Source organism: Thamnophis sirtalis, unplaced genomic scaffold (assembly GCF_051295495.1).
Source record: "Thamnophis sirtalis isolate CommonGarterSnake01/CBP01778 unplaced genomic scaffold, rThaSir2_p1.2 scaffold_6, whole genome shotgun sequence".
Lineage (NCBI taxonomy): Eukaryota > Metazoa > Chordata > Lepidosauria > Squamata > Natricidae > Thamnophis > Thamnophis sirtalis.
The window spans coordinates 25,920,072-25,947,303 of NW_028261386.1; the positions used below are offsets into that span (position 1 = coordinate 25,920,072).

At 40.1% G+C, this 27,232-nt stretch overlaps 1 protein-coding gene across 3 annotated transcripts in view; it reads right to left on the minus strand.

The window, feature by feature from the left end:
• Positions 1–3,539: 3,539 nt before the first annotated feature.
• KIF13B (kinesin family member 13B) overlaps positions 3,540–27,232 on the minus strand; it is a 149,173-nt gene continuing 125,480 nt past the window's right edge. The window contains exons 36-41 of one of the 3 annotated variants that reach the window (XM_087717468.1): positions 25,881–25,901; positions 21,802–21,904; positions 20,374–20,507; positions 9,728–9,790; positions 5,931–6,963; positions 3,540–3,981 (exon numbers count right to left, since the gene is read on the minus strand). In XM_087717468.1, the coding sequence (XP_087573594.1) occupies positions 3,683–3,981; positions 5,931–6,963; positions 9,728–9,790; positions 20,374–20,507; positions 21,802–21,904; positions 25,881–25,901 (1,653 nt within the window). In that variant the 3' untranslated portion in view covers positions 3,540–3,682. The remainder of the gene's footprint in view (positions 3,982–5,930; positions 6,964–9,727; positions 9,791–20,373; positions 20,508–21,801; positions 21,905–25,880; positions 25,902–27,232) is intronic. The other 2 variants (XM_087717469.1, XM_087717471.1) reach the window with 2 other exon arrangements.

Here is a 27,232-nt window from a genome sequence, read left to right on the forward strand (position 1 = left end):
CTGAAAATCACTGCTCTAAAGAAACTCTAAATTGTCCACAGCCTGTCAACCTTTCTTGTGGGGCTTCCTCTTGTTTTCCTTTAGGATAAAGTGCATATAAAAGACTTGGAAAAGGCCTGTGCATTACCAAAAAAAAAAAAAAAACCACACCTTCTTTTTCTTCTTCCTTTTTGCACTTGTCTTTTTTCTTTCTTTTCCTTGTCTACCTTTTCTGCTTTTTATTTTTATTAGTTGATGTTAATTTTTATGTCCTTTGTAAAGCTTTTAATAAAAAAAATTATTTAAAAAATCAAAATACAACAGTAGGCAGTTAAACAGAAAGTAGCCGTCCAAGTTGTAGTTGTAAGCAGGACAGGGCTCGACCGTTCTAGTGTTTGTCACCCACCCAATAAAAGAGTCCTGAAGGAGGGCAGAAATCTAAGAACATTATTAGTGCATTGATTTTAACAAGACTTCAATGTAAATTCATCCTGCCTGGAATCGTCAGGAAGGTCTTTAGGATTTTTATTTTTTTTAAAAAACATTTTTGTTTTGTTTTGTTGGAAAGAAAGACCAGTTGAAATCATGTTCTACAACCATAAAATATTCCAATTCCGTATACACAAAGCCAGCAAGAAAAATAAGGCTCCCTGGAAACTGCTAAGCGCTGCTGCCGGATTCCTCATTCTCCTTAGTTGCAGCTTTAATTGTAAAAACAGTTTTATTGAGTTAGAAAATCAGATTAGTACAGAAGGAAGTCATTTAAGATGTAATAGTTAGATCAATTTCCTTAAGCTCACCAGTACAAAGAGAGTCTATTAGCAGCGTATGGAAGGAGGATATAAAAATATAGGTCATGAGAATTTATATGCTACTAAGCAAGCCCTCAGACCAGGAGTGTCAAACTCGATTTCATTGAGGGCCACATTAGGGTTGTTCTTGACCTTGGGGAGGGGGGCGTGACTTGACATCACTTGTGTCGGGGGCGTCTGTGGTTGCCCGAGAGCTCTGTCAGCAAAAAGGGGCTCCTGAGCTCTGTTTTAGCAGTTAGCAGTTAGACTTATATACCGCTTCATAGGGCTTTCAGCCCTCTCTAAGCAGTTTACAGAATCAGCATATCACCCCCACAGTCTGGGTCCTCATTTCACCCACCTCGGAAGGATGGAAGGATGAGTCAACCTTGAGCCGGTGAGATTAGAACCGCTGAACTGCAGATAACAGTCAGCTGAAGTGGCCTGCAGTACTGCACCCTAACCACTGCGCCACCTCGGCTCTTACTCGTTTTCACTGGCAGAGGCACCATGGGCCAGTCCTTCGCTGTTTCCAGGGCAGTCCCGCAGGCCATATCTAAGCAACCCACAGACCGGAGCCGGGCCCTAAGTTTGACAGCCCTGCCTTAGACATTCCCGCAGTTCTCCTTCTCAGTCTCTGATAACTTTTGGTGGCTAGCTACATCCGTGGAGCTGAAAGATTTCCCCTCTCACTGGCATCATTTACGGGCGTCTGCCATTGCCTAACGCTCTCTGTAAAATCCCTCTGCTCAATTCCCAACCATTTCACTTTGGACATTCCTGCAGCCTTTCATAGGAGCATCAGAAGCAGGGGTAGGTTGCTCCCAGCATTACTGCGGGTTCAGGGCGCGCAAAGATTTTGGGCGCGCTCTCTCGCTTTAGACCGAACTGGTCCGAACCGGTAGGAACCCACCTCTGATCAGAAGCCAGATTATCCGAGGCCAAACCCTTGGCCCATGTAACATGGCTTCCTGGCAATTCTTCTCCCAAGTGTTTGTTGAGCAAGGACCTTTCTCAGCACACTCTGTAGCTGGGTTCAACCTGGAATCTGCTGCAGGCAAAGCGTCTGCTTCACCCCTGAGCTATTTGCCCTCATTTTAAAAATAGCTTAAACCTCATTCTCTCTGGGCAACAAAGCTAATTTTAACTCCCTGCTGGGACTTTTCCTAAAGAGATTTGCAAGCCAGGGAGAAACCATGGCTGGCTGAAAGTTCTGCAGAGAAGATCCAATTGCACCCGTGGAAATTACGCACAGCATTCAAGTTGTGACCTCCAAATCCTGCAGGCATATATAACGAATATTCGTTTTTAATTCACCCCCTCTTCTTCCATAGGAGGAAGACAGCGTGAATATATGGAATGAAGCTGATTACCCTGAACCGCGTGTTTCTGCGCAACGGTAGGCAGTAGGGTTGATTGTAAGTCGCAAGGGATTCCCTACACTTCTCTTTAAAAAGAGAACAATAAATAACAAATAAATAATATATGCTCTAGCAACATGGACAAGCATAGTTTAGCTAGGTTTATCACTGGTGAAAAATCCAGATCATAAGGAAGGCCCACCCTACCTCTAGGGCAGTGTTTCTCAACCTAGGCAACTTGAAGATGTCCGGGCTTCAACTCTCAGAATTCCCCAGCCAGCATTCACTGGCTGGGGAATTCTGGGAGTTGAAGTCCAGACATCTTCAAGTTGCCAAGGTTGAGAAACACTGCTCTAGGGCTTAGGATTCCCTCTTGGCATTACGTTACTTAACAACAAAGGCGAAGAACAGCAAATGCTGAGGTTGACTTTATAAATACAACAGCACTGAAGGGAATGCTGGAAATAATAATGGTAATAATACCTTTAACAACAGGAAACAACAACATCTGCCTACCCAAGGTCCTTGGGAAGAACAGGATAGATTGGTTTTTAAAAAGCCAAATCCAATCGAAACATCTGGCTGGCTGTGCAATCAACCATAATAATAATAAACCACTGGAAGAGGGAAAAAAATAAAGCCTTCTCCTATTTACTCTCCCATTTAAATGGAAAAGGTCAGATATGTTAGGCCAGGCGTCTCCAACCTTGGCAACTTTTAAGATTTATGGACTTCAATTCACAGAGTTCACAGCAAAGCTGGCCGAGGAACTCTGGGAGTTGAAGTACACAAGCAAAGCTGGCCGAGGAACTCTGGGAGTTGAAGTACACAAGTCTTAAAAGTTGTCAAGGTTGGAGTCCTCTATGTTAGACTGCAATCACAGATTGGATTGGGAATTTTAAAACGTCCCCAATCGTCATTCCAGTAGAATGAGGGGCAATATTTTCCCACTGATATCAACAAGAACAGTTTAAAGATCATAAAAGAAGTCTTAAAAGACAGGCACTTTTTTCTGATAGGCTGTGATCTGCCAAATTCTAGGATTCTCAATGGTTGGCTGTGGTTTAATGAGGAGCCTTGGAAGGACAAACGTTTGGATAGTAAGCAGCATTCGGCAGTCTTTCTAGAAAATAAGCCCTGCCAACATCTCTTACAGAAGACTTCCTTTGAATGGCTGGGGGAATGAAAGGAGAGATTTGGAAAAACACACTGGGAAAGGTCACCCTTTGCATCAAGACTCAAGCATGTTACTCCATCATGACAAAGGCCAACCCATTTCAGTAAAACAAATCGAGAATACGCATAGACTCTGACACACATCACCCTCCTCCTCCAAACTGGCTTAGTAGTGCAAAGAAAGGCCATTCAGGAAGGAAGGGAGAGAGGAAGGGAGGGAGGGAGGGAGGGAGGGAGGGAGGGAGGGAGGGAGGAAGGAAGGAAGGAAGGAAGGAAGGAAGGAAGGAAGGAAGGAAGGAAGGAAGGAAGGAAGGAAGGGTCAGCTTCACACAGTAGTGTTGCGATCCAGGCAGACATGCCCATTGGGCAACGCTCTCAAGTAGCCCACGATTTCCTGTTTTCCGTATTCTTTTTACTTTTCTCGGTCTGTGGAGCTGATGCTCCTTCCGTCTTGGCTAAAGCAGTCAAAGAAGCCAAACTGGAGGCAGAGCCTGAGAATGTGCCGCTCCGCCGTTGCTCAGTCGCGGTCCCAGTTGTGCCCTGTAGTTTCATGCCAGCACTCCGGCGCCTCGCAGAGCCAGTAGCTTTTTTGACTCGACTTGGCTTCACCAGGAGCCCATAGCCTGGATTGCATTTGAAGTACTGCCGGCCTCCAATTGAGCCATCGTTCTTACCTTTGAGAGAAAAGAGACTTTCTTTGAAAAGGGTTGTTTCATTACATCGTGAAATAAATCCATCTGGCTAAGGATAGTGCCCAGTGGATGCTGGGTAATGGGTAGTTCAATAAAATGTGTTGCCCGATGACGTGGCACCCCATGGTGGCATTTGGCTACACATCAGCACACAGGAGGCTTTCCTAGTGGATCTGTGGATTATTTCCTCTACCACCAATAACATTTCCTGGGTTCCATAAAAATTACAGAGGAAAGTAAGCCTCTCCTTCCTGCTAAGTGAGGTGGTAGTTGCACAAATTAATTTGGAGCAATGATAGAGTCTTATAATAAACATTTTATTTTCTATGGCATATTTTCAACATATATTAGCAAGACTTTCATCTTTATGTGGAAGCTCAGAAGTAGAGGCAGAAGTCCTCATTCTTTGGACTATCCTCCCCTAAGAGAGAAGGCAGCCCCTCTCCACTCTTCTGGTCTTTGGCGGGGGAGAGTCTGAAGACTCACGGGGCTTGCAGAGAACCAAGAGACCTTGGATTTAGTTAGTGCCTCAAAGTCCCTCACTCCCCTCTTTTAACTTTAATTATTCTATCCTTGACTGCTTCCATTTGTTGATATAATATTTTATATAACTTCTTTGTTTTTAACTGTACACCATCTAGAGTTATTTTATTTATCTAAAATCAGATAAATATATATATATATATTATATATATATATATATATATATATATATATATATATATATATATATATATATATATATATATATAAAACACAATATATATATATATATACACAATATATATATATATAAAACACAATATATATATATATATATATATACACAATATATATATATATAACACAATATATATATATATATATATATATAAAACACTATATATATATATATATATATATATATATATATATATATATATATATATATATATATATAAAACACTATATATATATATATATATATATATATATATATATATAACACTATATATATATATATATATATATATATATATAGTGTTATATATATATATATATATATATATATATATATATATATATATATATATATATATATATATAAACACAATATATATATAGCACAAATAAACACACACACACACACAGATATGTGTGTGTGTGTGTGTGTGTGTATAATAAATTCAAATATAGCATCATGTTTTCAAGCTTTCTTTGCCTATTCAAAATTCAAAGTTAAGCCTGATGGAGTTCCACTTTCACAATCAGAACTTCTGGTCATATGAAGCTGCCCACTATTGGCCTCTTCTGCCTACTATCACTAATTCACCAGGCACTTTCCACAATGGCAATCTTTTAAATGGAAGATGTTGTAAACTGGACCAGGCAAAGTGAACCCATCCATAAATCTTGTGGATGCAAAATATGGGTTCTGCCACTCAGAAAAGAAACCCTTTACCATCAGCCAGATTTCCATTTGTGCTCTGGATGGGTCATCCTATTTCCAATCACTCTGGTTGAAGGAACTGTATCTGAATGAAGGCGGATTCCTCACTAGAGATCAATCCAAGTGGAAGGTGGCAGAATTTCAAACAATACTGCACATTAAGGAGAAAGGCTCACCATACTGGTGACTTTTTCCATCTGCACTGCTCTAGATTGCCTTAAGAAAAATTTCTATGGATGGCTGACTTACACTGGGGAACAGTGAAAGAAACTAGGCAGACTTCAATAAGAGATAAAGGTCTGAGGAAATTGTTCGTGGATTGAGGGAAACAAAAACAACTACCAAAGCCAGCCACAACCTGTACACCAGGGCTGTCAAACTGGTGGTCCGCGGGCTGGATGCATCATGTGCAGGAAACAAATGCTGTGATACGTCACATGATGTGACATTGACCAGCCATGCTGTACACCTTACTGCGCCCCAACAACATTTCTCAACTTACCTAATGGCAAATCCAACTCGACTCCAATCCAGGTTCCCTCCTGGAAGTCTGTTGGACCAACATATCTCACGATGCCCATTTTATTCGTGCCAACAGTTACATATTCACCTTCTTTCAGCCAATCTGGGATTTCATTGGTTTCCTCTGAGTCAGAGGCTGCTGCATCCAATTTCTCTTCAGAACCAGCATCTATACTATTGTTCTGGTCTGAATCTTCTGAATTCTGTCTGCTCTTTTCTTCCTCTGAACCCAAAGAAACTCCTGGATCCCCACTCAACATGCTGGAGAATGACTTGAGTTCTGATGTTCGTACTCTTTGGATTTTGAAGGGAGAGGTTGTAGTGCTGGAAGATGACAGGTCAACCATAGCCTGAGACTTTGAAAGTCCTGTTTTATAAATGGGAGCCTCCTTTGGGACAGAAGGAGGGCTCTCTGATGGTAATAAGACAGTTGTCTGTGTCAATTGTATTTGTTTCTTATTAGGAGAGCTAGAACAGCAATGTGTATCCTCAGTAACTAGGGAGGGAGAAACCTGATCGTCATTTAGAGCAATGGCAGAATCAACCGATCTTGATTTTAAGTTGCCATTATGGCTCCCTTTCACATTGTCCTTGTCAATTTGATCGTCTTTAAGGCAAGGGAGAACAGGATCTCTCTTTGGAAGAGAACGGCAACCTTGAAAAGCTAAATCAGAACATGATTTTATAGGACCATCTGTTGAAGACACCACCTTAGGGGTTGTTGAAATTGGGGGGGCATCATTTGTGGTGGAGGTCTGACTACTGGGCTGAAGATGGGGGTCGTTTCCTGCTGCAAGTGCTTCAGAAAGGGTTGCTGTAGAAACACTGTGAGAGAAATATCCACTGGAGGCTTCACTCAAGGGGCTTGGTGGGCCCTCTTGAGAATCTTGTGCTTGGATGTCCACTGCGGGCTGCTGCAAAGGCACTTTGGTTGATTTTTCAAGGTTCTTCCCCAACTCTGTCAACTGCAAAGCCACCTCAGAAGGTCCTTTGCTTTCTTGTCCTTGGGCAACCTGAAGCAGAAAAGGGTCAGAGATTGTCAAAGTTACATTTTGGAAAACGTAAAACAACACAATAAAGATAAACTAGACATTTGTTTCTTTCTAGTTCATCTCCTGTTGCCACATCTAAAGAGCCTTGCAACATTTTAATTTATATTTGAAGGAAGTTGAAGATGAAAGATGGATTTGGGTAAGGGCAAACAAGAGCAGCCTTCCTGCATCATCCAAGATCCATCTGGTTTTTTTTAATCCCGTTTGTAACAATGCTTAGTCAGAGGTGAATGGAAGGTCCTGTGTCCTTTGATCCCCAGCATCTAGGGTTCTGAGATACAGTTTCTGTAATTTAAAGAAGCAGAGGGGGCATATTCCTCTCCACATACTTCCTTGGGCTGTTGTTGTTCTTTTCCCTTCCAGGAAGCATATATGCCCCCCCACTATGTAATGGTATGTGGGGAAAAACTGGGAAACTGGGCAAAGTGACACTGGCAAGGGTCTGGCCAAGTAAGAAACGACATACTGAGGCTGGATAGTGGTCCCACAACTGGAGAGTTTCTCTGGCTGTTAAGGAACTTGGGTGGGGGAGGGGGGAATTGTATTTTCATTTTAATGCAGCTTTACAATAAAATGAAATAAAATTGGCTGATCTGGTCATGTTTCCTATTTGGTCTACTTCATAAGGCTGACATATTGTCTGCAATTGCTACTGGATATACAGTATAGTAAATGGATAGAGAGAAGGAAGTCCCAGTATATCATGCAGGAATTCTTGAGAGTATACCAACAACTCAGAGGCCTTGCATTCATTAATACCAAGTGCCCATAAGCTCCTTTCCCCATCCCTATGAAGAAAGCTTCACCCATTATTCAAAATGTGGAAATTCTCATTGTCTGAAAAGAGCACGATTTGGGATAAGAGACATTCAAAATTAACAATTTAGAATACATTGATATCCAAAATGGACGAATATATTAGCTTATGGAATTGCATATTTTTGTCTGGCTCATTTATTGTTTTATCTTATGCATTTTATAGCTTGTAATCCACTTTGAGATCCTTAGGGTGATGGGAAAACTAAAAATACATTAATAAGCAAGTATGTAGAAATAAATAGTATGAATAACATACTAATGAGTGTGTGGCTTATTTCTATGCTAGAGCATTAACAGGCTCAAAGGAGGCAGTCTGGCTAATAGGCTGAAGGTCTACTAGGATTAATATATAAATGCATATAGCACATGAAATATGACTCCTATTATTTACTAAAAGATCATTTATATTACAGAAAGATCTGTTTGCTGTTTGAGAGAGGCAATTTATGTGAAGTGGGGAAACAAGCCAGATTTATAAGTCTCTCCCAGTTATTTGGCTTAACTCACAGAAGACATAAATCATCATTTCCAAGTCAAGTATCACCTTGTGTAAGTCCATATGCCAAGGATGGCTTCCTTCCCAAATGTGTTAACCGCAACACTACAAATCCACAACTTTCAGATTTAATGACTCTTTCTATACTTAACAGTTCATAATATGCATCTGATATATATATACCCACACATACATACATATGCACACAATATAATAAATATGAAGTAGCACTAGCCAACTTTGAAAAAACATGGGCTTTTGCCAGCCCATGCCCTCAGCAAACTCTTGATCATGAGATATATTTTTTTCAATGTCTCCTGATAAGCTTTGCTGTCTATTCCCTATTCCAGTCATCAGCTTTAGATCTTTGATCTAAGGCCACATGGAAAGAAATGTTTCTGCAGTCTGTCAGGCCTGGAAGCCATCTTTTGCATTGGGCCTTCAGGCCTGCCACATTCAATGCTGTGGGGAAAATGGGATTATATGGAGTATGGGAGATATATAGTCATAATAACATTCCTTTCTCAAAGAGTCAAGGACATCTTGCCCTGCACCTGGAGTGGTTTTACTGGGAGGCATCTCCAGTTGGGACGGTGCCTGATTGGACCATGTGATGGATATGTGGGTGCTGGATAGGGGCTTGGACTTTCTTTTGGGTGGGGAAAACCTGGAAGCTTTCAGATTCAGGTTTTCCCAGATGTGCCAATATGACATCTCTAATAGACTGGAACTTTGAGGAACTTCAAGCCTCGGAGTCTTCTTTCGTTGGAGGTGTTACTTGGAACCCTGACACAGTCCTTACAAGAGGACCTTGGAGGATAAAAAAAAACAGAATTAACTATAGTGTGGTAGATGCAACTGAAGCAAGGAAATAGACTCCAAGATGATATTTGCAAAGGAAGAATCGTAAGAAAAATTGTGCAGACTAAAATGTGCTATTATCTGAGATAAGAAGATATAGCCCCCAAACCTGGCTTCTCGTTTCTTATTCCATTGAATACCTACAACATGGAATACTGCTTATTTGGCATCGTAGTGCGGTTGCACATTTGCTGGCCTCTGGACACACTAGGGATGACATTACAGGAGGATACTGATAATTCAACAAGACTTAGATCTTTATCTGTGAAAACTGAGCAATTAGAATGGCTGGCTCATGAAGGATAAACTGGGATTTCCCTTTTTGACACCAAAAGCTTAATATGCATTGGGGCTTAGTCAGGATAATTCATAGACAAATGTCTCCAATTGCACCATGAGCATATAAATAACTATAACAGCTTTCTGCATGTTTTGGAGAATTCAGTTCTTTACTGATTCTAGTAGTAGGTTTGGTATTACTGTTGCCTCCCATCTCCATGTAACAATAAAGTAGTTATTCAGCACCATGGACAGTTCAGAAGGACCCACCTGTTGGGTTTTTGCAGGACTGGTATCAATCCTGACAGGCTGAACCGTAATTCGTGGGATTGGCTGCAATAAGAAAAGACGTTCCTTTTGTATTAATCTCTGAATGACTGAAAAAAAATCTCAACAACAGTAGAAAGTTGCTTGTTTCACAGACATCATAGTTTAGCCATAATGAGTCCTAATAGCCCAGTTCCCTTACAACACTAAACAGATTTTTTGTGTGTGTAAATAAGGGGCTTCGTTCTTTTATGACAAATTTAATTTGTGCAAATCAAACTGTTATAATTTTGTTCAACATCACAGTTAAAAACCATAAAAATATGGTTTGAGAGTTTATATATAACTCAATGAAAACACAGTATTTTCCAATTACAGTATTTCACACTGTAGTTATTGTGCCTACTGCCAATAAGTATAATCTTTATTGTCATTGTACTTAAATACAACAAAATTGGTTTTAACCTCACTGGTGCAAAATTATAACAGAAACGAAAAAAGAAAGAAAAAGAAAAAAACTAGCGCGTGCATGGAGTGATTGTGATTGTATTTAAAAGTACAGAAAGAATAGAAACTATCTTTAAACCTGCATATAACAATATGCTGAAGAGTAATACTCCCCTAGCATCCATTGTGCCTGCCTTCCCCATAAGCATCTTTCCAAGTCTTCTCGGTCTCAGTTTCTTTGCTTCAATTGAAAAGACTGGACATTCAGTGTAGTATCATTTCTTGAACTGAGCATTCTTGTTACTAACTTCCTATGGCATGCTTTGCTAAGCATGCTCTATGGTACTTTAAAAAAAAAACATTCAGATAAATTTATATCTCTACCCAACCCAAGAATATTTGATGAACCATTTGTAAGACTTTTCTTTGAAGACAATATACTTCCAGTGCTGATAGTTGCATTTTTCAATTCATCTTTTATTAAACTGTAAAAAGTATTCCAACAATAAAGTACTTTTGTAAAATAGTCTCTTAAAAAGGATTATTAAAACCTCCCCTTACTAAAAGCTAGCAAAATTTTATTTTCTTAAGATGGTAAACCTCTTAAAAACATACAAATTAGCAATTAGCAAGAAAGAATGTAGAGAAGAGCAACAAAGGTGATTAGGGGACAGGAGGCTAAAACATATGATTGCAGGAACTGGGTATGTCTAGTTTAATGAAAAGAAGCACTAGCATGATAGCAGTGTTCCAATATCTCAGGGGTTGCCACAAAGAAGAGGGAGTGAAACTATTCTCCAAGGCACCTGAGGGTAGAACAAGAAGCAATGGATGGAAACTAATCAAGGAGAGAAGCAACTTAGAACTAAGGAGAATTTTCCTGACAGTTAGAACAATTAATCACTGGAACAACTTGCCTCCAGAAGTTGCGAATGCTCCAACACTGGAAGTCTTTAAGAAGTGTTGGATAACCATTTGTCTGAAGTGGTGTAGGGTTTCCTGCCTAGGCAGAGGGTTGGACTAGAAGACCTCCAAGGTCCCTTCCAACTCTGTTATTCTATTCTATTCTATATGAACAATTATAAACGAAAAAGTGCATATTTACTTTGGAGTTGGTGATTTGCTAGTTTGCAACTTTTTGCCTACTTCCAGCAAAAAAGGAATCCATGTCATTGGAGAAACTGGATTCATGTGATTTGCTTAACATCACAGAGATCTGCTTAAAGACCACTGTAAAAATTGTTGAAAAATTGGTCGAACTCAACTTATGACTGCAATACATTACAATACAAATTCTGGTCCCAATTGTTGTAGTAAAAAGTTGAGTACCTGCACTTGACCAGCTCTTGTTAAAAGACGAGAAATTTCCCTGCCATTCCCAATTTTTTTCCTTTGGTTCATCTGAACATGGGCTGAAAACCCACAGAGAAGGTCAAACAAAACCTCCCTTCTTGTTTCCTTTGAAGTGAACTCGTTTCTTTTAACTGCTGCTGTAACAAAAGCAGTTCCTTAATTTCCCTCACAGAACACCAATGTCTGTTTGTCCTTGGTCTCTTTTTCTTGCAGTTTCCACAAATGCAGAAATGTCCATCCCTCATTTGCCCTCAGAAAATGTTACATCACTTTGATTTTTTTAAATCTTCCCTTTAAAAAAAAACCAGCTGCCATAGTCAGTTTTCACTTTCCAGCTAGATCTCTTCTACCACATTAATTGCTTTCTAATAAATAATCTTTTCCATTTCCATTTCTGTAACGCCCAAGAGTATCTACTCTGTGGCACAATCACCAACTACAGTAAGTCTTCAGCACTGTAAAGCCATAATTTCCATTTGCAGCAATAAAATTTTTTGGCAAGCACAACATGAAGATTGTTTGGTCTCTTTTAAGATTCCTCGGAACACTTGATCCTCCATTTGGGTGATTGCTAGTGCATTTTTTCTACTATCCAATGCACATTACTTCCCATTGTATTCCCACTCCACATTTAACCGTGGGTGCCTTTTTTTTTCTATTGGCATTTCAGTTACTGTGAAGTTTGCAGTTGCAAACTAGCAAATCTCAAACTCCAAAGTAAATGTGCACTTTTTTTGTTTATAATTGTTCATATAGAATAGAACAGAGTACAATAACAGAGTTGGAAGGGACTTTGGAGGTCTGCTAGTCCAACCCCCTGCTTAGGCAGGAAACCCTATACTTTCAGACAAATGGTTATCCAACATCTTCTTAAAAGCCTCCAGTGTTGGAACATTCACAACTTCTGGAGGCAATCTGTTCCACTGATTAATTGTTCTAACTGTCAGGAAATTTCTCCTTAGTTCTAAGTTGCTTCTCTCCTTGATTAGTTTCCACCCATTGCTTCTTGTTCTACCCTCAGGTGCCTTGGAGAATAGTTTGACTTCCTCTTCTTTGTGGCAACCCCTGAGATATTGGAACACTGCTATCATGTCCTTCTTTCTATTAAACTAGACATACCCAGTTTCTGCAACTGTTCTTCGTGTGTTTTAGTCTCCAGTCCCCTAATCATCTTTGTTGCTCTTCTCTACACTCTTTCTAGAGTCTCCACATCTTTTTTACATCGTGGAGACCAAAACTGAATGCAATATTCTAAGTGTGGCCTTAACAAAGCATTATAAAGTAGTATTAACACTTCACGTGCTCTTGATTCTATCCCTCTGTTTATGCAACCTAGAACTGTGTTGGCTTTTTTGGCAGCTGCTGCACACTGCTGATTCATATTTAAATGGTTGTCCACTAGGACTCCAAGATCTAGGGTTTCTTCAAAGATTTTGATCTCTCAAAATGAACATTGTTATCCATGACTTCTTCAGAAAATAAAGAGTCCAAACATTTTAGAATGCATTCTGATAATGCATAAGTGATAAGTGATTTAATGACTATTCTCAGATTTGAACATGGGATGGAAGAATTGCCTGTTGAGTATAGGTCAGCAAATAGAGAGTAGACATTTGATCTCATTGCTGAGCACAGTGCACAGTGGGATAGTGCTATAATCTGGTTTATACTCAGATCACCACAACACAAGCATGCAATGGCTTTACAAGAAATTATCCTGGAAACCATGGTCATTTGTTTTTTAAATTTCTATGCCATCCTTCCAAACAAAAGTCTATTTCAAATGTCAAATGGGGCGAGGAATTAAAACATAGTTGTGAAAGAAATAAAAATAAAACTTCAAATAATGGTGTAAAAATAGCACATGAAAACAGAGATGACTGAATAGAATAAAAATCCATTTCACTTGGATTTCAGGCTAGGACTTTATATGGAGACAGCCATTGTTGCACTTGTTGTTGATCTGAGATGGAGCCAGGGTGGAGGTGCTGAATTATGCTCATTGGTGTCTCACTGGGTTTTGATGCCATTGACCACCATATCCTTCTGGATCAACTCTGGGGGATTGGAAATACGGAACACTGTTTTATTGTGGTTCTCTTACTTCTTCCCGGGCAGGTTCCAGTTGGTATTGGCTTGTGGGGGGGGATTACTTCCTAGACCTCTCCTCTGTGCGTGCCACAGGATCTGATTCTTTCTCTCTTTCTCCTCCTATTCAATGTCTACATGGAATTACTGAATGAGATTATTCACTGGTTTGGGGTTTGATATCATCATTTGGCTGGTGATATCCAATTATATATTTTATTCCAAGCCAGCCAGGTGAGTTGCTAAGATTCTATTCCAGTGTTACGAAAGTTATGTAGGTTTGGATGGGGAGGAACCTTCTCCAACTCAATCCTTCTAAGTGGCTGGCATATTAGGGCTACCTAGTCCCAGAGAATTCCATCTTTTAACATGGGTAGAAATCGTCTTTCTTCCTCAACCTTTCTCTTAAATGAGCAGATGGCAGGTATGTCCAGGAAGGCCTTTGCAGAACTTCATCGGATGGCCCAGTTGTGCTTATCTGAGATCAGGATACCCTTTCCCTGGTCACTAACACCCTATGTGCATTACCCTTCAGTTACTACAATGCGCTTCACGGGGGGCTGCCACTTGAAACTGCAACTAATCAGAATGCAGTGACACCGGCAGTGATAGCTATACATCAGTATGTCATGCTTCCTGTGCTGTACTGGTTATGGGTTAGCTTCTAGGTATGATTCACTGGTCATAACTTATAAAGCCTATATATTATGCCCTGTTATTTGAGGTAGTGTTTATCTCCTGCACAGCTGACCTGGCCAGTTCAATCTGACAGGATTGATAATCCTTTGATTAAATAGCATTATTTATCAGGAGCTATCAAGTATTTTCTCTATTGTAATATCTGACAAGTAAAATGAGGTTTCCTCTGAGATCTAGGTGGCTCTCACCAGAATGTTCTCCCAAGTCCTGGACTATGATGGGCATATAATATGTCTGTGACTGGATTTGCCCCTCCTGATTATTCCTATGTTCTCTATTTAGATTACATATTGTTTGTGCTCTTTCTATGCTGTGATCTGTCACCTAACATGTAAGTTAAATAAAGTAAATAAATAAACGAGTAATTAAATTAGATAAAAAGTTCAACTGCAGTATAAAAGTTTGTTTTTCATTGTAACATAAAAATTCAGTAATATACTAGGAAAGATTTAGAAAAGATTTTATTAAACAGCGGGGTGAAAAGATAAAGCAAACACCCCCTCCGAAAATCTCTCCAAGACTGCAGTGCTTTTGTGTCAAATCCAATTTTTCTACTGTGAGGGAGTGAGAGACCCCCTCCACACTTCTTCAACCTTGCCATCTTTTATCTTTATTTTTTTATGTTTTAGTGGTTTTCTTGTAACATCTTTGATTGTTATGAGCCATCCAGAGTCATTGAGAGTTTGGTGACATACAGGTTTACTATCTCATCTTAGTCATCATCCCTCCCCTCACTCCAATTAAGGGTGAAGGTGGACTGGGAAGATTGATGGAGGGAAACAATTTTAATCCCCTCACTTAAAACTATGTTACAATCCTGAAAAGATTTGAGCCATTTCACAGGTATGGGGATGCTTTTAAAAGGATAGGGACCAGGTTATCTGAGGGATTGTCTCTTGCTGGTCACACCTACCTGGCCCATCAGAGTGGGGAGGCAGGGAACGTTGTGGGTCCCATCCCCAAAGGAGATACACCTGGTGGGACCCAGAAGAAGGGCCTTCTCAATGGTGGCTCCCTCTCTCTGGAACAACATTCCCCCAGAGATTAGAATGGCCCTCACCTTCCGGAAGGTGCTGAAGACCTGGTTCTGCCAGCGGGCCTGGGGAATCCAGAGCGGAATGGAGCCCCTTAAATGACTTGTGTGATCTGCTTTCGCAAGGGTGGGGGTGAGTGGGAGGTAGTGGCTGATTTTGTTATATTGTACTATATTAATTTATTTGATTCTTTTTGTAAATTTTTATTGCTTTAAATGTGTTTTTATATTCTGTAAGCTGCTGCCTTGAGTCGCCATGGGCAAATAGGGGGCAATATAAATTCAATAAATAACAGAATGGAAGTAGTTTAGTTTCCCAAGGCCTCCTGTTCCATTTTTACCTATAACATCTGCCAAAGGCAGAAGTCCCAACTTCTTGTAACACTCCAAAAGGCCCAAATGCAAATGGGCACCTATGAGCTCTTTAAATGCTGCCTGCTTCTATACCAGGAGATTCATCACTGCAATAATCCGATTGCCCTGCCTTCAGATTTTATGCTTCTTTTGCTGAAGACTTTCTAATACATGCTGCAGTAGATTCTCAAGAATGGGCAGCTACCGGTTGATTATGACAAATCTGAAAATTTGGATTGTTACAATCAGGGTTGGGTAGGATCCTCAACTCTTTTCATTTTAGAACTTGAACTGTTTCTCTGATGGCCAGTTTATGCATTCAGCACATAGGATGACTTTCCTTCTCTCCCAGCCTTATCATCTAAAATATTCTTAGCATGTAGACAATGAGCAAGTCAAGGAAAGTATACAGTCTAACATAGCTTCCTGATAGCTATTATCCCACATGCAGAGAATATTTTTTTTCCCACCATTACCCAGGACAATTTTTATACATAACTTTTTGGGATTGGGGCTGATGCAAGAGACCAGATCAGAGAACGAGAGTCCACAGGAAATGCTGCTATCCTCATGATCATCATCATCTTATGGTGACTGAGTATAATGGTCCTCTATTATAGGCCCAAGTAAAGCCAACAGAACACCCTCCATTCCACCAGCAGCACTATTTAAACTTATTGATAACACTTAAGCACCCAGCACTTTCATCTAATGTGATTTATGGAAACATCAGTTCCAGCAACAATAGTAAAATTTATGATGAGCACTTAGTGCATTTGTGTATTGCCAAGTAGAAAATGCACTTCTATTTTTAAGCCATGATTCTATTCCTCATCCCTCAGCTTCACTCCGATAATCCTCACAAGATAAGGTAGTAAAGGAAATGCTACTGATCATGGTAGAAATGGGAATATGCAACTATGAGGTAAGGAGAGTATTTATATCTGGATGCTTGGGAATCTTTGGTGGACACACATTAGGAAGCCTTATACTCAACTCAGTTTGGATAATGAATAAAATCATGAATTATTAAGAAGCAAACTAGCACCTGAGAATGAACTTCAAGTCCAGAATTTTATTTCTGAGGAAATTATCTTACATTTTATTGCTTTCTCACCCAAAGCTAACCTTCTACAATCCCAAAGGACCACACTGACTTGAAATTGGGAATTATATTTTCAACAAGTCTAGTTGACACCTGCTCAGGATAAGCTGAGTTACAGTCAAATGCACAGTGGAGGGATTGATAATGGAGAATCATTAATGGTCTTACACCACCCTCCAAATTTTGTGTGTCCTCTTCTTGCTAGCAGAGAAGGGTTGCTGCCGGTTCGGCCTGGATCAGCTGAACCAGTAGTAGTGGCGGCAGGAGGCTCCGCCCACCCACCCAGATGCTTCTGCATATGCACAGAAGTGTTGCAGGAATGCGGGAGTGCGCCCGATCCGGTAGTGAAAAAACTAGCAACCCACCTCTGCTTGCCCGATGCTCCCCCCAAAAAAGGTTTGCTGTTTTATTGTTTAAGGTGCCTAGTTCAGATGAAAATGAAAGGAACATGAAATACTCAACGTAAGATCTAAGTGGTTTTAAAATAGATATACTTTATAGTTACTATACATGAACTGTCCCTGTTGCACATGCTGTTTATCATTTGGTTTTATGGATCTGAAACCTTAAAATGTAGCTACTCAAAGGCCCGATCTGATAAATAAATATCAGTATTAGCCCCACACTAGGTAGATCAGACTAGAAACTCTACAGGAAGACCAGAACTACATTGTACTGAAATTGTCAATAATAATTGAATCTTGTCAGTCTGATGGTGCCCTACTTCCTCTCCTTCTTCTTACACTCCAGTGAATTAGGAATGCATTTGCATGGTCTCCCAGGACTTAAACAAACTAACAGGAGGGAAGTTTGAAAGTAATATTAGAAAGTATTACTTCACAGAAAAAGGGGTAGAAACCTGGAACCAAATTCCAGCAGAGATAGTGGCTCAATCACCACTAACTGAATTTAAACATCTGTGGGATAAACATGTGTCCATTGTTCAACAAAAAATTAAATATAAATAAAACATAAACATAATAATTAAAAATAATAAATACACAAATTGACACAGCAACAAAAAGAACCTTCAAAGGGCAGACTACTAGGACATTTTCTGCTGTACATTTTCTATGTTTGACTAGATAATGGTTTTTGTATATTTCTGACAAGATCACCTCTCACTCTCTTTATTTAGCAAATTTTCTAAAAAATTAATTGCAAGTTATTGCAACTCTATGAAGAATCAAGAGAAGCTGAAATGTGTTACACTTTAAACAGACTTTTTTTTTCTTTTCAAAAGAGTTTTAAGGAATGAACATTAGCAATAGCAATAGCAGTTAGACTTATATACCGCTTCATAGGGCTTTCAGCCCTCTCTAAGCGGTTTACAGAGTCAGCATATTGCCCCCAACAATCCGGGTCTTCATTGCCTATGAACGCTTCAATTTTGTGAAGCAACAAATCTGAAGAACAGAAGTAGATAATTTTTTTGCTAGTCAAGAGCCACGTTTAATACCTTTACAGAAGATGAGCTCACAAAGAGGATGGGACCACATCATAGGCATATAGAAGGAGAAAACTGGGGGCTGCTTTATATGTTAACTGTGATCTGCTTGCTTTACAGATTGTGTTTCTGTTTTCACAACTTCCACATTCAAATGGCAAGCAACGGTGCTTCTAATTTTCAGGAATCATGTTTTAAGTTGGCTTCAAGAATTGCAAACAAATGAGCTGAAGCTACATGTTCCTTACTACTTCTGTAAATGAAGTATTAATACTAAAGCACTTATGGACCAAGCTGTGAAGAGATGACATAACTTTTAATATGCTTATCATTTCCCCCCCAATTTTCTATAAAACAGTATGAACTTTTTTCTTGAGAAATGAAGACCATTTTTGTGATGCTCTTCTGAATTACTACCGTACTTCCTGAAAGTCAGGAAAGAACTCTTGCTTAACTGCTACTAATTTGAAATCCATACTGGAAAGCTGGAGCTCTGAGCTTTCCTAATGAAGATTGTTTCAGCTTTCTAAAATAGCCATTGTATCTACTGGTTTGGCAAGTCAAATAGCTGTTTTTAAAGCCATATATATGCAAGTGTAATACAATTAAAGATTATACTGAAATGACACTGCTTCCAACTTATCCTCCTTTCTCTTACAAAGGCAAGGCACAAAGGGAATAAACATATATACTTATGTTTAAGCTCACTGCAATTTCAGGTTTGCCTTTTTATTATACTGCAGCTTAGGAGCAAACCCAGCATGAAAAATGAGCCCATCTAGAACATTCCTGCAAACAAAATGAATGTAGTGGAAATGACAGCTAAGTCACTTGAATACCTCAGGAGCTTGTTGGGGGCATTCAAAAGACCAGTGATTGCACTAAAAGAAAACTCGATGTAAATAGGGAAGATCAATTTGACCCTCAGTGTTATGTTTTAGATATTAACCTATCACCTTTAATCACACTGATAATGCAATACCAGGATGGCTTCTAAATCAATCTCTTCTAAGGATGGCTTCTAAAACAATCATATTATCCCCCTCTTAAAAGGCCCAGCTACTCTTTCTGTGGCTTGTTTTGTAGCTTGTCGGTAACTTTTTATGGATGGCTCTACTCCAAGTTATTATGCACAAACTAAGATGTTTATTATTCCAAAGTTGCTGATAATATTTCAGCAGCTTTTAAATCTTCATTAATTGATGGAACCATATCTTAGGTTTCTTCCGATGACTTCTTTCACTTACACTTCCCCCATTGGTAGACATCCAAAGAGATCCTTACATATTTGGATCCATGAGTGGACTCAGCCTGAAACAATTCAACGTGTAGTTTGTGATTCTGAACTAAATTTTCTAAAATGATACTTTTCAGATGTGTTCAGATTACAATTCTCAAAACACAACAGTAGGGTCATAAAGTCCAGAAGGGCACAGGTGGAGAAGCCAAAAAACCTCTCACGAAACTGTAGTACCAACTACAACCTATTGAGTCATTACCGTATTTTTCAGAGTGTAAGACGTACCAAGATTTTGAAGAAGCAAATTAAAAAAATTTTTTTTCACTCTATAGACCTGCCAAAAACGGTTCTTTTTTTGCAAAAACAGGCCCGTTTTTTGGCCAAAAAAGGGGCATGCATAGCCTTTAGGAGGCTTGTAGAGTGCTCCTGCGGGTCAAAAATGAGCAAAAAAATGCCCCGTTTTTCTCTCATTTTTGACTTCCCCAGCCCCCAGGAGCACTCTGGAAGCCTCCTAAAGGTTATGCACAGCCATTTTTGCAAAGGGGGCGGGGTTTCAGGTGGCAAAAAAATGCTGTATTCAGTGTATAAGACACACCCAGATTTTCACCCTCTTTTTTGAGGGAAAAAGGTGCATCTTATATGCCGAAAAATACGGTAGCAACCAATCTTGGTGAATTACACTGTGTTTTGCTTACCAAATTGTACACTGTACTGAAATGTACGCAGGGAATATAACATGGTAAGTTTTGTTTTTGTTTTTTTTTTAAAAATGCCATTGTGGTTGAACAATCGTTTGCTAGCCTCGGGAATCCACTCTAAACTCTATTCACTGGTGAAGAGCTTTATTCTTGCCTGCAACCCTCTAAATAGGATGCTCTTGTACCTGCTGTGCAAGGAGAGAGGACGGCCTGCCCTTTTTTTCATCTCTAAGAGGAAGCAGAGATTTGAGCAGCTTTGGCATCTGAGGCATGAAGGACTTCACAGGATTCAAGTAAGAGGCAGCCAGGCTACCGAGTCCTGAACAAGACAAATAAACAAACGAATTCACATTGCTGCTACCTGTCTCTCTATCAGCCACAATATCACTGAAGTCTACTTTGAACCATTTCTAAACGTATGGGCTGGCTTTGCTTAATGTTGAATTTGGCTGCCAAGAAACAACCAAGCAATTTCCTTCCATTGTTTTGGTGGAAAAAATCAAATAAATTATGTGAAGTCTTTCTGTCAAGGGAACCCTGGCCTTGCTCCTGACGTTAAATCAAGACCATCTATCCAATGGGGTGCTCATTCACCAAAGAAATTAGAAACTGTTTCAAAGGTATGGCTCTTATTTGCCAAAAAAGGATCTTATACTCAGTGGTGGGTTCCTGCCAGTTTGGACCGGTTTCGGCAAACTGGTAGTTACGGCTAACAAATGGGCCTGCCCACTGCCCGGGCACTATCCCATCCTATATAATTGTCATGTGCTCAACGCAACGTACATTTGTGCAAGGCACACACAAAACTATCCCGTCCTATGCAATTGCCCTATTTTCGAGTGCAGCGCGCACATGTGCAAGAAGCGCGCACGAACGAAGCGTGCTCACATTTTTGATTCTGGGCGAACCAGTTGTTAAACTATGTGATGCCACCTCTGCTTATACTGCTATATAAAAAAGGGGAGGGAGGAGGAATCTACAGCTACAGTGGCTTGCTCACATCACTGATTTGTCCTAAAGCCAGGATGGCGAACCTATGGCACGCAGAGCCATTTGTCAGGCCATAGGAGGCGCTGCCCTGTCAACTGGCCAGCACGCATGCCTACGTTGGCCAGCTGTTCACCCTTTTTTAAAGCCATTTTTTACCCTCCCCAGGCTCCAGAGGCTTTATAGGAGCCTGGGGAGGGAGAAAAGAGCCTCCCCACCCCCGGAGGTTTCCCTGAAGTCTCTGGAGCGCAAAAAAATGGCCTTATGGGCAAACCGGAAGTTTGGGAATGGACTTCTGGTTTTCTCGGAGGGTCGTTTTAAGTGCTCCGGAGGCTTCAGGGAAGCCTCCTGAAGGTCCCTGAAGCCTCCAAAGGGCTTCCGGGGGGGGCAGGGGAGGTTGTTTTCGCCCTCCCCAGGCTCCTATAAAGCCTCTGGAGCTTTGGGGGGGGGGCAAAAAGCATGAAAAAAAATGGGGGGAGCGCCTGTAGTGTGTGCATGCACCCGGGGTGGGTGGGTTCGTGCATTGCCTTATGGGTGCGGCACGCCCGCACACGACTCCCCTGCGTCCCCCCCTTTACGGCACGCAAGCCAAAAAAGGTTCGCCATCGCTGCCCTAAAGATTTTACCTTGTTCTGTCGAACCATTTTGCTGAGTTGAACCATGGAGACTTGCACTGGATGTGGACTCTGTTGAAATCTGAGAAATATCTTGCTGGCTTTCCCATCGACTCTGGAATTATTAATATACATATATATTTGTACAATGATCACACTGAAAGTAGCAGCCACTCAAACAATTTGAAAAATGTTGAAACATACAATAAAACAAGAACAGAAACCTATTAACATCCCATGCTGCAGAGGAAAGAGAGAGGCCCCAGTTCATGCTTTTCTGAGCCATAGGTTTAAGATCTAAAAGGCCCTGTTGTAAACTGTAGCCAAATCTAAGAAGATTTAAGTCTGATCAGGGCCTGAATGGAAGACATCTGACAATATTATCTATAGAACATTGAATTTATCTACATAAGTGCAATAATTAAGTGTGTATGTTCGCTTTCCCCATTTGGCACCCTTCAATGGACCTTGACTCACAGAACTCTGAGCTATCAACATGTTGGCTAGAGAATTCTGGGCATTGATATTTAAACATCCAGAGGAAGCATTGCTTCAGAAAGGTTAGCAAAGTTAATTGTGCTCTACTTCTTCCTACGTTGTGTTTCCCTAAGAGAATAGACCCATACCAGAAGTCCTTAGAACTTTATGTCCTGAGAAAAGTACAATTTCTTGAAATTTAATATTCTGATGGAGCTGCACTATTCAGACTGAGGATACAAAGTGCAATGAGGATGAACATCTAGTACTCTCTTGAGTCGTGTGTCAGAACTAAGATTCAGGGCATGTTTAACAGAGGGACTGAACTTACATACTAGCCACTAATAGAACCTCTTGCCCTTCATTATTAATTTATAGTTGTTGGCATAAAATGGGCACTCCAAAGAAGCATTTAATAAGACAGCCTCTGTCTGTACAATTGCAATCAATGTAAAAAGTGTCTGTAACAGTTGGTACACCTGCACTAGAATGCTAAAGGAGTTACTGAGTTGGCAAGCATTCATTCTGAAAAAGGGACAGAGTTATCTTTTTTCACTGTAATCTTATAGGCTATCTCAAAGTCTATGAAAAGTCTATGGGATGTAATTTAACAGGTAACGAACCCTAGACAACTATTGTGGCTTTGGCAAGTGAATCACCCAAAAGAAAGAGGAAAAGTACAATGCAAGAAATTTCTGACTACTGCACAGTGGCCACCAACTGAAATTATTTTATTGCAATGCAGTAACAATATTCTACTACGAATGAAGTTATTTGTTCAAGAAGTGGTGGGTACCAAGACCAACACTTGATAATATCTGAACAACCCACTTTCAGTTCTTACAAAAGTCGATGCTCTTTATGATTTAACCTGCCTAGGTTTCCCCCATATTCTCTCTTCGTCTTTCTTACAAGAAGTCTGTAACAAGGAAAGAACTTATTCATAACTTGTCTGGAGAAATGTTTGCCAAATGACTGGGCACCAAGGTCAGACTTCATTAAACTAATTCTCATCAGTCCATTTAAGAACATCATGCTCTTAGTCTCACATTGGGACAAAGTCATTACAGAGATACCTTGGCATCTTCCAAATAAGCTTTATAATTTTCTGCCTTCTTCCTACAGAACCCCACCACCTGTTATTCATGCTTTTGATAGAACTGCCCCCTTCCCCCATTATGCAGCTCAGAGAATATTTCCTACACGGTCCACCCATTACTCTTGGAAACAGGATCTTTAACTGGATCTTGGACTGCTCCAGCAAAGCAACTTACTAGAGGGATCCCTAACTTGGGGGAAAAAATGAAGCAACAACCAAGGTTGCTCAAACTGAATTGTGGGAAAAACAAAATATCCATTTAAATGGAGGTCCACTGAATCCATTTATTCTGAAAGTATTTTGTTTGCATTATTCTGCCATAAAAATTGAATTTTATCAACCAGATATATTTTAAAAAATTGGCAAATCCAGTACTATGAATTTTATTTTTTTAGAAACATTCAGTAAATTATTACTACTTATTTTCACACTGCTGCCCATCTCACAAATGAATGGCAAACAAGATCTAAAGAGAATAAAAACAGCAACAAACAGTAAAACCTACAGTGGTTGTTGAGGGTATGCTATATTTGTTAAATTCTGGCAGTCGCAGAAACTTCCCCTGATCATAAGCAGGAGTGTTAAACTGGTAGCCTTCGGGCTGGATGCATCTCACACAGGCCACGGCCACCCCAGTTCCAGGAAGGGGGAAATGATGCAATACATCATGTGACGGCAACGTGATGCAGTGAGTTTGACACACGGGCCATAAAGTATCCTTAGTTTTCCTTTTGGTCATCAGTAGTAACAAAAAATAAATCAGGATCTTATTTGATCTGTGCAACTCTCCTTTCTACTTTCACTGTCTTGAATTCTGCATGGCTAACCAGTTCATTTTGCTGACATAACTGCTTCCAGCTGGTGATCAACAAAACAAAGGCCACCCTTTACTCATACAAAGTAGGCAATGGAAACTCAGTAAAAATCCTGGGAATCCATGCCAGTCTGGGAATGCAAAACCATTCCCAGGGAAAGAGGGTACGTTCCATTATTTGATAATTCAACGGCTTGAAGAAGTTTGCAAGTTATATCACTATAACATGGCTAAACCAGATAGTTTCTGCTGTAAAGTGATACTAACCTTGAATTAAGCTTTTACTTGAAACACACTGGAAGGAGTTAGCAAACAGATGCATGTGCTACTGCACTGTATAATCTGACACATCATAGACTTATGATGTATGATTGCACCACTGAAGGACTGGATGAATAAAAATCACCTCCTTGTGGATTGCGTTTCAAGCTAGCCATCTACTAAAGTCATTCTAACTCTGCAATGTGTGCTGAATGCCATCAATAGGAATGCATAAATCCTAACTGGATTTATGGACAGGACAATTCAGGAGCAGCCAACTTGGCCCAGCAAACTAATCTCACATTGCATAACCTCCCTAAGGTAGGTTGTGCTTACCAGACCAACTGGAATAGATCGGCTGTAAATTCAATAGAAGTTAAAAAAAGGTACACTACTTCATTCTACAGTGATGTAATTTCTGAAATCCACTGACATAAGACGTGGGAATGATTATAAGCTTAAATGGCTTCTCTTTCTTTTGCACGCTGTCTTGAGCACATGAAATTATTTGAATAAGTAAACAAATTAAGCAGAATATGGAGAATCGCTATATAACCCAGAAGCACCAAGTCTTGTGCCATCTTAAAGATTTACAAATGTATTTATTGGACGGCTGTCTACAGAACACACTCCATGAACATTCTATTGAATGCCCGTTATATAGTCCTATGATAGATTATTCAGAAAAGAATACATCAAATTACACTCCATATATGTAATAAAATGGACTGTCATCCACAAAGGGCTTTGCTAATAACATTTGCTAGTTTTTCTGATGTTTGTGCTGCAAAATACTAATATAATCACCACCCTGGTTTCCATTCTTAGTTGTTCTATTGCATTGGCTATCAGGGCAATTCATGGGAGAAATCTTTCCTTTCAGACCCTGCTTGTGCTGTTTCTACATATAGAAATCTGTCTGGCCACTATTAGAACCAGAATGCCATGCCTCTGGTCTGATCCAGCAGTCCTCATGTACATTACAACATGCATGCAATTGAATGAGTTCGTGTTAATTCTCCCTTCTCTATTTATTCCATCCTTCTGTCAGTAAAGTTTAGATTGTAACCTCCTTGAGCCGAACAGCTAACTTGTTGGATTTAAATAACTTTTATGTTTCTCATACATTGATGACTCTATACCAGTGCATGCTATTTGTGGACACATTTCAGGCTCTCCAACTGTTCAGAGAAAGCAGGCAAACTCTCTGTTTCAGAAGCAAGGCCACTTCCAGACCAAGATTGCATACCACCACATTCAGAAATATTACCTTTATGCTAGGTTACTGAAGCAAAGAGGGGGGAAAAGGAAGCACAGTGGCAGCAAATCCAAAGCAGAGTGTTAGGATTAGAGTTAGGTCACAGAAGACCATGGAAAACCACTCCAGAAAGGGATACTGTGTTTATCCTGTTCATTAGATGAATCTAATGAATCTGTTACCTCTGCCATGACCTTGGGACACTGACACAACACATGCAATGAGGGATGGATATCGTTGAAGGGTTAAGAAACAAACAGACACATAAAAAAAGGAAAGAGAAACAATGAATTTTCAGATTATGAATTATTCTTCCTACTGAAAATGCTATTGTTCAAGGACTCTTGAACTATTTGTGGGTTCTTTGGAATTCAGCAGTCAACTACAAACACTAGGAAACAGGAAGTATCTAGACATGAACAAAACTATAAATACTCCTACTTGGCCATGACTTCCCTTCCAAAAGATTTACCTGCTTTTTTCAAACTGGGAACCCTCATTCATACAACAAGCTTACATTATGAAATCTCAGCATCTTCCACATGGGCCTGGGCTCAAAATAGAACGACGCCCCTGCCATGATCTTAAAGGGATCACACAATAACTCTGGGCCAACAGTGGACTTGATCACGTGTCCCATTAGAAGACTGATCCAAAATTTAGGCCCAAAGATATAGCTGAAAATTGGGAAAGTTATAATTCCCTTCGTCATTACAATAGACATAATTTTTTTTTAAAAAAAACCTACCCTTTAAAAAAAGAAAAAAAGAGAAAGAGGGGGAAAAAAGAAATTAAAAGAAGAAATGAAATGAGGCCTGGAGTGATGGCAGCTGGCTGAGGCTGCTGAAGGCCTCAGGCCTCTATTTCAAGCTCAGTGCTGCTGAGTGATGCTGCACCGGGTAGCCTAGATTAGGGAGGACACAAGCAGATGTGGGAAGCTGGGCAGCATTCCTCAGTTGCCATAGTCGTGCCAGGGCTGAAGTTGAGGCTTGGGGCAGTGACAGCTGGCTGACAGTGCTGAGAGCCCCAGGTCTCTACTTTAGGCCCTGACACAGGCCTGGTGCTGCTGCCAACGAGTGCCACATTGCAAGGCTAATAGGCTGAGGTTGTTACAGCTTTGCACCACACTGCACCACACACACACACACACATATACACACCCCAGCTTGTGCATGGCTTGTGTGCGTGGCCTACGCTGGACTCCCATTCCTTGAGGCACAGCCTTACATTCCTCTTAACCACCTATGTGATCACTTAATGACTGCAACAGGAAAATACCAGGATTGCAGTTGTTGAGCGAAGCATTTCATTTAATGATCAACCTTGCTCAACGGTCGAGATTCTGGACTCAATTGTGGTCGTAAATTGAGATTATATTACCTATATAATCTAAATTAATACCACATAGCACAATTAATTGATATTATAGTTTTGATTTTTAAGAGTGATTTGGGTATAAAACCATAGACAGAAAATAAAGTATGTCTTTTAACAACCACAACCCAACCACATCTTAGTTAAATCAAACACCTCA